The sequence below is a fragment of the Drosophila rhopaloa genome, unplaced genomic scaffold, assembly GCF_018152115.1.
Source record: "Drosophila rhopaloa isolate 14029-0021.01 unplaced genomic scaffold, ASM1815211v1 contig_3, whole genome shotgun sequence".
Classification (NCBI taxonomy): Eukaryota; Metazoa; Arthropoda; class Insecta; order Diptera; family Drosophilidae; genus Drosophila; species Drosophila rhopaloa.
In genome coordinates this window covers 20266074-20278116 of record NW_025335123.1, presented here as the reverse complement: position 1 = coordinate 20278116, position 12043 = coordinate 20266074, and the positions used below count along the sequence as shown (strand labels likewise).

General features: G+C 37.0%; 1 protein-coding gene across 1 annotated transcript; it reads left to right on the top strand.

Annotated features, from left to right (window-relative positions):
- The first annotated feature begins 8183 nt into the window (after positions 1 to 8183).
- LOC108046103 (proteasome inhibitor PI31 subunit) lies at positions 8184 to 9026 on the top strand. Its single transcript, XM_017125664.1, has one exon. The coding sequence runs from the start codon at positions 8245 to 8247 to the stop codon at positions 8935 to 8937; it is 693 nt and encodes a 230-aa protein (XP_016981153.1). The 5' UTR covers positions 8184 to 8244; the 3' UTR covers positions 8938 to 9026.
- Positions 9027 to 12043: the final 3017 nt, after the last annotated feature.

The window sequence follows — 12043 nt, the reverse complement described above, 5'->3', positions numbered from 1 at the left end:
CATAACTTTTCCTACAGACATCCGATTTTAAAGTGGCATATCTCTAAATGATTGTGGTTTAATTATCTAAAAAACTGCGCTCTCAGTTTATTTTTTAATTTTTGGTCGATTTTTTGTCAATTCCCTTTCCAAATTCTCGAAAAATGGCTTTGCAGAAAAATGACCAAAAACCTGCACTTCTAAGCCCATAACTTTTCGTACAGACATCTGATTTTAAAGTGGCAAATCTCTAAATGATTGTGGTTTAATTATCTAAAAAACTGCGTTCTCAGTTTATTTTTTAATTTTTGGTCGATTTTATGTCAATTCTGTAAGAGGTTACCCTTTCCAATTTTTCGAAAAATGGCTTTGCAGAAAAATGACCAAAAACCTGCACTTCTAAGCCCATAACTTTTCCTACAGACATCCGATTTTAAAGTGGCATATCTCTAAATGATTGTGGTTTAATTATCTAAAAAACTGCATTCTCAGTTTATTTTTTAATTTTTTGTTGATTTTTCGTCATTTCTATAAGAGGTTACCCTTTCCAAATTCTCGAAAAATGGCTTTGCAGAAAAATGACCAAAAACCTGCACTTCTAAGCCCATAACTTTTCGTACAGACATCCGATTTTAAAGTGGCATATCTCTAAATGATTGTGGTTTAATTATCTAAAAAAATGCGTTCTCAGTTTATTTTTGAATTTTTGGTCGATTCTTTGTCAATTCCCTTTCCCAATTCTCGAAAAATGGCTTTGCAGAAAAATGACCAAAAACCTGCACTTCTAAGCCCATAACTTTTCCTACAGACATCCGATTTTAAAGTGGCATATCTCTAAATGATTGTGGTTTAATTATCTAAAAAACTGCGCTCTCAGTTTATTTTTTAATTTTTGGTCGATTTTTTGTCAATTCCCTTTCCAAATTCTCGAAAAATGGCTTAGCAGAAAAGTGACCAAAATCTGCACTTCTAAGCCCATAACTTTTCCTACAGACATCCGATTTTAAAGTGGCATATCTCTAAATGATTGTGGTTTAATTATCTAAAAAACTGCGCTCTCAGTTTATTTTTTAATTTTTGGTCGATTTTTTGTCAATTCCCTTTCCAAATTCTCGAAAAATGGCTTTGCAGAAAAATGACCAAAAACCTGCACTTCTAAGCCCATAACTTTTCGTACAGACATCTGATTTTAAAGTGGCAAATCTCTAAATGATTGTGGTTTAATTATCTAAAAAACTGCGTTCTCAGTTTATTTTTTAATTTTTGGTCGATTTTATGTCAATTCTGTAAGAGGTTACCCTTTCCAATTTTTCGAAAAATGGCTTTGCAGAAAAATGACCAAAAACCTGCACTTCTAAGCCCATAACTTTTCCTACAGACATCCGATTTTAAAGTGGCATATCTCTAAATGATTGTGGTTTAATTATCTAAAAAACTGCATTCTCAGTTTATTTTTTAATTTTTTGTTGATTTTTCGTCATTTCTATAAGAGGTTACCCTTTCCAAATTCTCGAAAAATGGCTTTGCAGAAAAATGACCAAAAACCTGCACTTCTAAGCCCATAACTTTTCGTACAGACATCCGATTTTAAAGTGGCATATCTCTAAATGATTGTGGTTTAATTATCTAAAAAACTGCGTTCTCAGTTTATTTTTTAATTTTTTGTTGATTTTTCGTCATTTCTATAAGAGGTTACCCTTTCCAAATTCTCGAAAAATGGCTTTGCAGAAAAATGACCAAAAACCTGCACTTCTAAGCCCATAACTTTTCCTACAGACATCCGATTTTAAAGTGGCATATCTCTAAATGATTGTGGTTTAATTATCTAAAAAACTGCATTCTCAGTTTATTTTTTAATTTTTGGTCGATTTTATGTCAATTCTGTAAGAGGTTACCCTTTCCAATTTCTCGAAAAATGGCTTTGCAGAAAAATGACCAAAAACCTGCACTTCTAAGCCCATAACTTTTCGTACAGACATCCGATTTTAAAGTGGCATATCTCTAAATGATTGTGGTTTAATTATCTAAAAAACTGCGTTCTCAGTTTATTTTTTAATTTTTGGTCGATTTTTTGTCAATTCCCTTTCCCAATTCTCGAAAAATGGCTTTGCAGAAAAATGACCAAAAACCTGCACTTCTAAGCCCATAACTTTTCGTATAGACATCCGATTTTAAAGTGGCATATCTCTAAATGATTGTGGTTTAATTATCTAAAAAACTGCGTTCTCAGTTTATTTTTTAATTTTGGTCGATTTTTTGTCAATTCCCTTTCCCAATTCTCGAAAAATGGCTTTGCAGAAAAATGACCAAAAACCTGCACTTCTAAGCCCATAACTTTTCGTACAGACATCTGATTTTAAAGTGGCAAATCTCTAAATGATTGTGGTTTAATTATCTAAAAAACTGCGTTCTCAGTTTATTTTTTAATTTTTGGTCGATTTTATGTCAGGTCTGTAAGAGGTTACCCTTTCCAAATTCTCGAAAAATGGCTTAGCAGAAAAGTGACCAAAATCTGCACTTCTAAGCCCATAACTTTTCCTACAGACATCCGATTTTAAAGTGGAACATCTCAAAATGATTGTGGTTTAATTCTCATTTTTATAAGGGGTTACCTTATCAAAATTATTATAATGTGCTAAAGATGAGGTTGTGGTTATTTCTGGTTCCGGAACTTGGTCCATTGAAATCCGATTCCGGAATGATATACCTGTCGTACCCACTTTCCATTTCTGTAGAATTTCTTTTTATTTTGTTCCCTCTGTTCCTTTTTTATGTTTCCTGTTTCACTTTTTGGTTGTTTTTGAGTGCGCGACGCGTGAAAAGCGGCTGGAGGCGTAGTTTGGAAATTGAAAAGCACAAGGGCAGGGTCCAATGAGTGCTCCTAACTCAGCCACCGCCTGCGGAATACCCTAACCCTGGATAGTTGCCGTGGGAGTATGGGGAATATAAAAGCCATTGCCCACACGTCGTATACGTAATAGCGTATTCGTTATTTATTGGTTAAATATCCTATAAGAGGTTAAAAACAAACTCTAAGAAAATACTTAATTGAAATGATAATGCTACTTATATAAATAAATTTCATAATTGATAATTTAATCAATTATAAAGAAAAAATTCACCAACATTTTTTGTTATGATTATATAAACATTTTTTAATGTTTACATATGTATTTATAAGCAAGTGTTTGATTGATTTACGCAAAAAATAATGTCAATATTTAAACTGACACTTTCACAGTACATTGTTTTATAGTTTGAACCTTATTATTTTTTATTTTTTTGCCAACTTGCCGCAAATGCCCTGAACTTCTCTAATCAAAAGCCCGTAGCTCATAGTCCGTAGTCCGTTGTCCGTAGTCCGAAGCCCGTGGCCCGGTTTCAACGTAAGTGGATTGTTGGCCAGAATGGTGGCCCGATGTCCGTAATTCGCTAGGACGGAGTATTCCGGGAGTGCGTGTGTGCTGTGCTCAACTTGGGCATTCCGGAGCTCCTGGTTCTGGTCGTTGGTCACTGCTTTTCGTCCTGGCCAAAACTGAAGTCCTGACCAGTGAGCCGTCCCACTTGGCTTTGGGTGTTGTGAGCTCCTTTCGGCTCCTCTCTTGTTTTTCCCTTCTGAATTTTTCTTTTTCTTTCTACCAATTTTTGCGTGCGGCATGCAAAAGGGCAGTCGGAAAACTGTGGCAACTGAACTGAAAATAGCTAAACACCAGGGGGCGTGCCGCCCGCATGCCACAAAAATTTTGAAAATTCAAGAACACACGGTACTCTACGAACTTACCAGCTGCAATTTAAGCTCAGAATATGCTTTTTAATCGGAAAAAATGTTTCCTTTACTTTTAATGTGAGTAAGGTAGACGACAATATTTGTTTATAGGTTTAATAGTGTACCTAATTAATGAAAAGTTGAAAGGTATAGTTTAAAATATTGAAAAATATTTAAAACAATTTGTTAGATGTACCTTTTGAGAATTTTCAAAGTTTTCTGGTGCAGAGGCTAACCGGTTAACCGGCTAAAAAGCGTTAAGAGCACACAGCACTCGCAAAATTTATTACACACACTGCAAGCGCACTTTTATTTCATTTCGGTCGATGGACGCCCTTTACGGCCAACGCGAGGAGCGAATTTAGTGCAGCCGGCGCAGACAGGACCTTCCTTCAAAGGAGGCAGACACACACACACCCACATGACAACCATTAGGCTGGAAATTAAATTTTTTATTGGGGAAAAAGGCACAGCCCGACCATAAAAGGATCTGTGTGCCCGCGAAGAGGCTGCAAAATTTCAAATTTATATCAATTGCGGTTTCTCATTGAACGTTGTACGTCGTACGTTCTCCTCCTCTCAGGCAAACGAGTCAAAGTTAATTGAATTTCCACAGGTGAGGCGGCTGTGCGGGTGTGAGCACTTCCGCCTCTGCACGGGGCTTTAATTATGCAGGTGCCACATGAGCTGCAGGCGAACTTGATCCGGCCATCGAACTCAATCAATTCGAACCGGAGATTAAGGCACAAAAAAAACTAGGACGATGTCACATAACCCAATGAATATATTTTTTAAAATATATACAAGTTTTTGTGGCTATTCTAGGGAATAAAAAGAATTAAATATAATTAAATAATTATATTCATTCTTAATAATTCTGTACATTAGCTTAGCACTGTCTAATATATAAATAGGTTAACGTTTTTATAGCCATTATAAAAAGAACAATCGATCTGCATTAAAAATAAAGATGTACCGTGTTGCAATTTCTCATTTATTTTCAAAGTTCTGGATCATTTTGCAGTTTATTAAAAGAAAATTGTTTCGATTGCTTAAATAGTTGTTAAAAAGAAGATTTCAAGAAAAGTCTTTTAGGCATATGATATATATATTAAATAATTTCAAGCTTTCTAATGCAAACTTGGAAACAACAAATCATTAGGTATATATCTAATTTTAAAAGCCACTAAAAATGTCCAAGATCTTTAGAATAAATATAAATTTAAATTAAAACAAGAGAGAACGCTATAGTCGGGTGCCCCGACTATCAGATACCCGTTACTCAGGTAAAGGGAGTGCGAGGGAGATGGAGATAGAAACTTTGATCACGCATAACTTTTTAATGAATGGTCCGATTTGAAAAATTTCTTCTACATTTCGATAGGTATTGATAAACACAATAAAACTGCATTTTTACTTTTCCGAAATATTTAAATTTTTAAAATCGTATATAAGCGATTGTGGGCGTTAAATGGGGCGTGGCACCTTTTTGAAACAAACTTGCGCTGCGTAGGAACTCCTAGAATCTGCATGCAAAATGCCAATCTCTTAGCTTTTATAGTTTCCGAGATCTCAGCGTTCATACGGACGGACAGACGGACAGACAGACAGACGGACAGACGGACATGGCTATATCGACTCGGCTAGTGACCCTGATCAAGAATATATATACTTTATAGGGTCGGAAACGCTTCCTTCTAGCTGTTACATACTTTTGCACGAATACATTATACCCTTTTACTCTACGAGTAACGGGTATAAATACTAAAGTGATGATCGCAGCTGTATGTCTGCGTCTTTTACATAGACAAGCCACGAATCGCTTACCGCTTTGGTTAATCACTTCTCAATCGTCAGCCAGAGGCAACACTCCAGGGACACAATTATCCTAATCCCGTCGTTTCGAGTTGCCATCCTTCGGCTGAAATCCTGCTGGCTGGCAATGGCAATGGCAATGCCATTTCCATTCCCATTCCCATTCGCATTCGCATTGCGAAACCCAACCCGTTTGGAAATGGAGGAAATGTAAGTGCAAAGTGGATTCCTTGACGGCAGCCTCGGGGGTTGCATCGCGTCATCGAGCTGCAGTCAAATAGCAGTAAACTTCAACTGTCCTCTCGTCCTTGTCATCCTGCTCACCCCCCACCCACCACCCATCCACTTCTTACCCCTCGTCTGTGGGTTATTTGGGCGAGGGCAATGGCAACCGGATGCGGAACCAATTTAACGACGCCATTTCCGCGCACAGGCGACCAAACGTCAGCCAGGCAACTGCAGAATCTCTGCGGCGACCATTGGCATCATGGATGTGGCAGGACCTCCTTCCCCTTCCTGTCTGCCACCTAGGATCCCCGACTCCCTTGCTCCATTACTCCAGTACTCCCTTGCTCCCTGACTCCCTGGCTGGCTGGTGTTGCCATGCCCCACGGCTACACGTCGCTGCTATTTTTGGTTGCCATTATTGATTTCCAAAATAAGCTCCACGCCAGTCCCCACAATTTTAATAGCACAAACGGGTCATTAAAAATATAGCAAATTGAATTATGCTCAAATGGCAATTTTTCTGCATTTTGGTTTGGAAAAATTTTAATAAAATCATTCAACAAATGAAAATACTGTTTATTGAATTGGACTTATTAATTTGAAATTTTAAATTGACGAGTTTGTTTTATTAAGCAAAATAATTGGAGGAACATTTAAATATGATAAACGAATAATTTTTCTATAATTTGATTCATTTCATTTTGAAGAATCATTTTACTGGATTTAATAATGAAAACGGCGTTCATACTTTTAATATAGTACAATTGAACAACTTATTTGAAAAAAGGAATTATTTTAGTAAAGCCAATCCCAAACCATTTATTAAAATAAAATGCAATTAAATTGTTGCTAGCCAAATCAGTTATCGGAGTTTCTTGGTTCAACCCATTTATTTCCTTTTTGTGACAGTTGAAATATCGAATTTTATGTTAGGCTTCAACAATTTAATCAAAGAGTACACATACAACAAAATTATATGAACAAAGTCAAATTTATTCCTGTGGAATTTGGCATTGGAAACTTTTTAGTTATTATGTGTGCACATTCAACACGTCTCTTTTAATTTATGAAATAACGTTTGTGACATTTTATTGCTTTTCCTGTAGGTTTTTCGCTTGTTTATTTTCATGAATAAATATCTTACTCCACGTATTAAATGTAAGCCACAAGGGTGTTTTTATTTCCAATCCTATTTATTTTGTTAAATAAACACGTCTGTTTTAATTTAAGATATTTATTTATTGTTTTTAATTAAGGTTAAGCGTTTGTTGTACTTCTATTTAATGTACAAATAATTGATGATATTTGAATTTAATAAGCAGGTTTGTATTACATTTTCCAAAGCAAACTTTTCGTTCTTGCCCAACTCAGATGTTTTCTTCGCCAGTAATAAATAACTTACTTTACGCATTTGCAGGTTGTACTGAATTAAATTTGAAACCCCATCAGGATCCCCATTTCCTGGGCCCCAACCGCAGCGCTGTCTATTTCCGCTTGTGGATGCGATGCGCATTTATTACTCGGTTTCGCCCGATATCAGCGACCGACTTGACTTGGCCGCAATCGTTTAAGCCGTTTGAGCCAGCCGCAAGCAAACCGAGAGCAATCCCCCAAATTGCCGCCAAAGAACATTGCCAGTAACTGCCACATGCCACACACACACACACACACACATATATATATATATATTTCGATATAGATATATATACGTATATATGGGGCGGGGTGGGAGAGGTCCCATAACAAAGGACCTTGGCAAGCTGCTGGCATCCAATTGAATACAGCATCAATTCAGACCGACCGGCGATGACATCCCAAACAAAAGGGGCGTCGGAAAAGTGGAAAAGCGGAAAAGCAGAAATGAAATGAATTATGTTAAGCATGCAAATTTGAATAAAAACAAACAAAAAAGTGACAAGGGAAAAAGAAACTGCAAACAGGATACGAACAGAAAGGAGAGGGCACATAACTGGCAAGGACATCGACATGGACATGGAAACGGACTCCTGTCCCACAAAAAATCAACTGCCAATTGCAATTTGCCAGGCCGTGTAAATAAATAATTTTAAAACACTGAGCAAAGTACAAAAATACTGTGATACGATGGCAATTCTCAATCAAATTAACATGCAACAAAATTTAACACAAAAAATAGACCACAATTTAACATAAACTAAAGGTGTCAATCAAATTTAAAATGAAGTACATTGATGAAAACATTTTTTTGAATATGAAAATAGAAAACTTGTTTTTTTTTAATTTTAAACATATAAAAAATAATTACCTTTTAAAATTATTTAAGCTAACGTCATGGGAAGCGTCTTTAAATTTCTAGCAAATGTCCCAAATTGATCACCTCTTTTTTGTGTCTGTTGCCTTTGTTTTGGATGTCAGTAAGTTCAAAATTCCCAGGAAATAAAGTTGAACCTAGTAAAGATGCCCCCCATTTGATCGTTATGGAAACGCAAGACACCACTTCATTGTCAGATCTCGACCAGATGTCGCTGAAATCCCTGGGGATCGGAGTGGCTGGAAAACATGAAATCAGAATGGAAAGCGATATCGAAGTCGAGTCCTGCGACTGGCAGTTGCTTTTCCACTCGATCCAGCAAAAGATTCGCAGGAAGTCCGATCTGTTGATAGCTCTAACCCACTTTCTGGTCACCCAGGAGTACCGCCTGCGGAACACCACCAATTCTACCGATTCCGGAGGAAGTACCAGTGAATTGCTGCCCAGTAACTGGAATCGGGATGCCCACAGATACACACTGCACTACATCGATCAGCTGGGCAGTCAATATGTCCTGTTGGCCAAGCTGAGTCGCAAGGATCTGGTGATCAGCCTGCAGAACTCGACGAGCAAACGAATGTCCATCGCCTGTTTGCAGCCCGAGAATATCGTAAGATCTACCAGTAAATCCTATTTGGAGAAGTGCATACCGAAGACGGAGAAGATTATAGATCGCCTGCGTTGCAATCTGGTGGATCCGGTGGTTCGCGGCACCAAAAGAACGGCCGAGGCACCGTTTTTCGCTCAGAGAATTCACGAAAAGAAGAAGCTACTCCTCCGGAATCCACCGCCCTTGCGAGTAACCTTCAACCTCATCGAGAGCACCCATGCATCCGTGGGCAGTGACGAGACCACTTAGAAGTGCTTCTGTTTTATTTAAATAGAGATATCCCATTGGAGGAAATAATTTTATTTAAAGGATAAATAAAATATAGTTTTTAACACATATAAATGCATTTTCTTATTCGGGGAGAAATCTTGGTTCTTGTAAATAGAACTAAGCAATTATAGAAAAAAGAAAAAAAGGGTATTTTCAACCAGGAATTGAACCTTGGCCTGAAAGTCTATGAGGTTGAAGCCTAAGCAGCTGATATACTGAGTCGGGCTTGGCCCCAAAATCTAGTGGAGTACTTCAAACTAAAAATATTAAACCTAGAGGTAAACAAACATTTTTTTTTTTTAAAGTAGGTCAGAGGTTCAAGTAGGACCCTAGGATCCTGTCACATCGCCGCCGGCGGCAGCGGTGAGAGTAGTGCGATGGCTCTCCTATTAGAAATAGTGCTGCCGGTCCGGGTTCGAATCCCGGTATGATATAAGAAGCATGGTACACAAGCAGACGACAGGAACCTACGATCCCGATCCAAAATCCAAAATCCCAAATCCAAATCAAAATCCATTCCATGTTCAGAGAGCGGGCGGGTAAAGAAACTTCAATAGGATTAAGTGAAAAGTTGAATTTGTACGAAATATATAATCAAAATAATGTTACCCAAAAATAAAATTTAAATTTTTACACTTATTTTAATATATTTTACGACGGTATAATACACATGTAATTACTCATACGCAATTTGGGACTACTTAAAATGTACCATTCTTCAAAACTGCTGTACATATCGTTTGATTGATCAGAGTACAATAGTTTTGAAGAATGGCACATTTTTGGTAGTCCAACATTGCGTATGAGTAATAAAAAAGTTTTAAAGAAGTCAATTATAGCTCATACGCAATGTGGTACAGGGTATTATTACTCATACGCAATGTAGGAACACCTACAAATGTACCATTCTTCAAAACTATTGTACATATCGTTTGTAGGATCAGACTACAATAGTTTTGAAGAATGGTACATTTTTGGTAGTTCACCATTGCGTATGAGTAATAAAAAAGTATTAAGGAAGAAGTCATTTATAGCTCATACGCAATGTGGTACAGGGCATTATTACTCATACGCAATGTAGGAACACCTACAAATGTACCATTCTTCAAAACTATTATACATATCGTTTGTAGGATCAGACTACAATAGTTTTGAAGAATGGTACATTTTTGGCAGTCCACCGTTGCGTATGAGTAATAAAAAAGTTTAAAATAAGGAGTCAATTATAGCTCATACGCAAGGTGGTACAGGGCATTAGAGAGTCGACATCCTGTTTGATTTCATAACTGCGGTTGGTCGTTTTCGGTTCGGTTTTTGGTTTTTTTTGCCGTTCTCGTTCAGTCACGGATTGTTGTCATTATTGTTGCTCCTCGCGCGCTTTGCCCCGCATTTATTATTTATTGTATTAATAATGCAGTCGCGTTGAAAATTTCATAATGTCCGGCAATGTCATTGAGGCAGTCAGCAGTTGTCCAGCAATCGCTTCGGCTCTCCTTTTTTCGTTGTGTTTCAATTTTTGTCGCATATCTGCGGATGTATTATTGGATGTTGACACTTTTGTTGTTGATGCAGCTGTGGTTGCGGCAAAGTTGACGTTGATGTGGATGCTGATGGCTGGTTTGGTTCGGTTTGGTCGGATGGAACCGACGAAACCGCAGAAAACAAAACCAAACCACCTCCGTTTTATCCAGTGAAATTAAAACCACTGCGTAATGGAATATGAATATCACATTAAATTTTAGTGGCTAGAAATGTATTTCTCATCCAATGAGTGTGACGAAGACCTAAAGATAAACAAGCTCAACTTTTGCGTTTAATAGTGTACAATGTAATCTAGATATAAGCCCGTTGATTAGAGTGAACCTTGTCCGAGATATTTTAAAATTTTCGTCGCGCCAAATTTATAAAGTTTTCTTAAAATAGATAAACCTTGTTTCGATCTGTTTCGAATTAAAAAACCTATGATTTCTTAACAAATTTTCTGCCTTGTGCATTTTTGTTTAGCATTTAATAACAACAAAACACTAAAAACCATAAATACATTTCCTATAATATTTGTTTCTTTGTTGCTTAAATAAATTAATAATTATCTTCTATGATTTATAGCTTTCATTGGGTTCATCCTATTGTGTGTCTGTGTGAGTGTTGCAGCATCATCATAAAATTCAATTAAAGCGAAACGCACACAATCAAACAAAAGATCAAATTAAATGCCGAGCTGGGCTAGCAATTTACTTCGCTGATGTAAGAGGGCGTGGCAGCTAACCCACAGAAAAGCACATGTGTGTTGGCTGGTTTCCATGGGAGATTATACACAGGGAAAATATCCTGACTTGTAGAAAGGTGATAATTAAAATACTCACCATAAAGTATACAGGCCTTAATTGTAATTATATATTTATTTATTTTAGTTAAGAGATATCTAATACTTTTAAAGTTGAAATGAATTTTAATTATATTTAACATTCTCTCAGTGTACCCATACGTATATATGTATGCGTGTGGAATAGACAACGGCACGCATTGCGGTTTAACGCGCTTTTCATTACTTGGCGGGGATGAAGGAGGCTGAATGGCTGCCAAAGAAACATCAAAGGAGGTGGCCACATAGACGTGGAAGGACATGAGCAAGAACAAGAACAAGGACAAGTTGCTGCGGTATTTTTACGACCATTTCAGTTTCGTAATGGCAATCGAAAAGCTTGTACAACCGCACACAAAGCCAAATGGGCGAAAGGGAGTGCACCGAAAATCGTATAAAAGTCATTGGGACTTAGTTAAGCCAGCGATATTAACAAATGCCAAGAATGAGGCTGCCAACAAAAAAAAAGCCAGGGAATGGAAATGGTAATAAACCAAGCCAGTCACAAAAGCGAGTAACACTAAAGTCCACATGTCACAGTGGACATTTGCGGCAGACCGGAAAACCCAAACCAAAAACCTTAAGCCAAGAACAAATTTGCATTTTATACTAGAGTAAAGATTAAGAAAAGAGAACTTTAATGTAAAATGTATATAAATAATAACAAATATAAGCTTTCTTTAAGAAATAAATTGTGAAGAAAAAAGCTTTTATCCTTGTAAT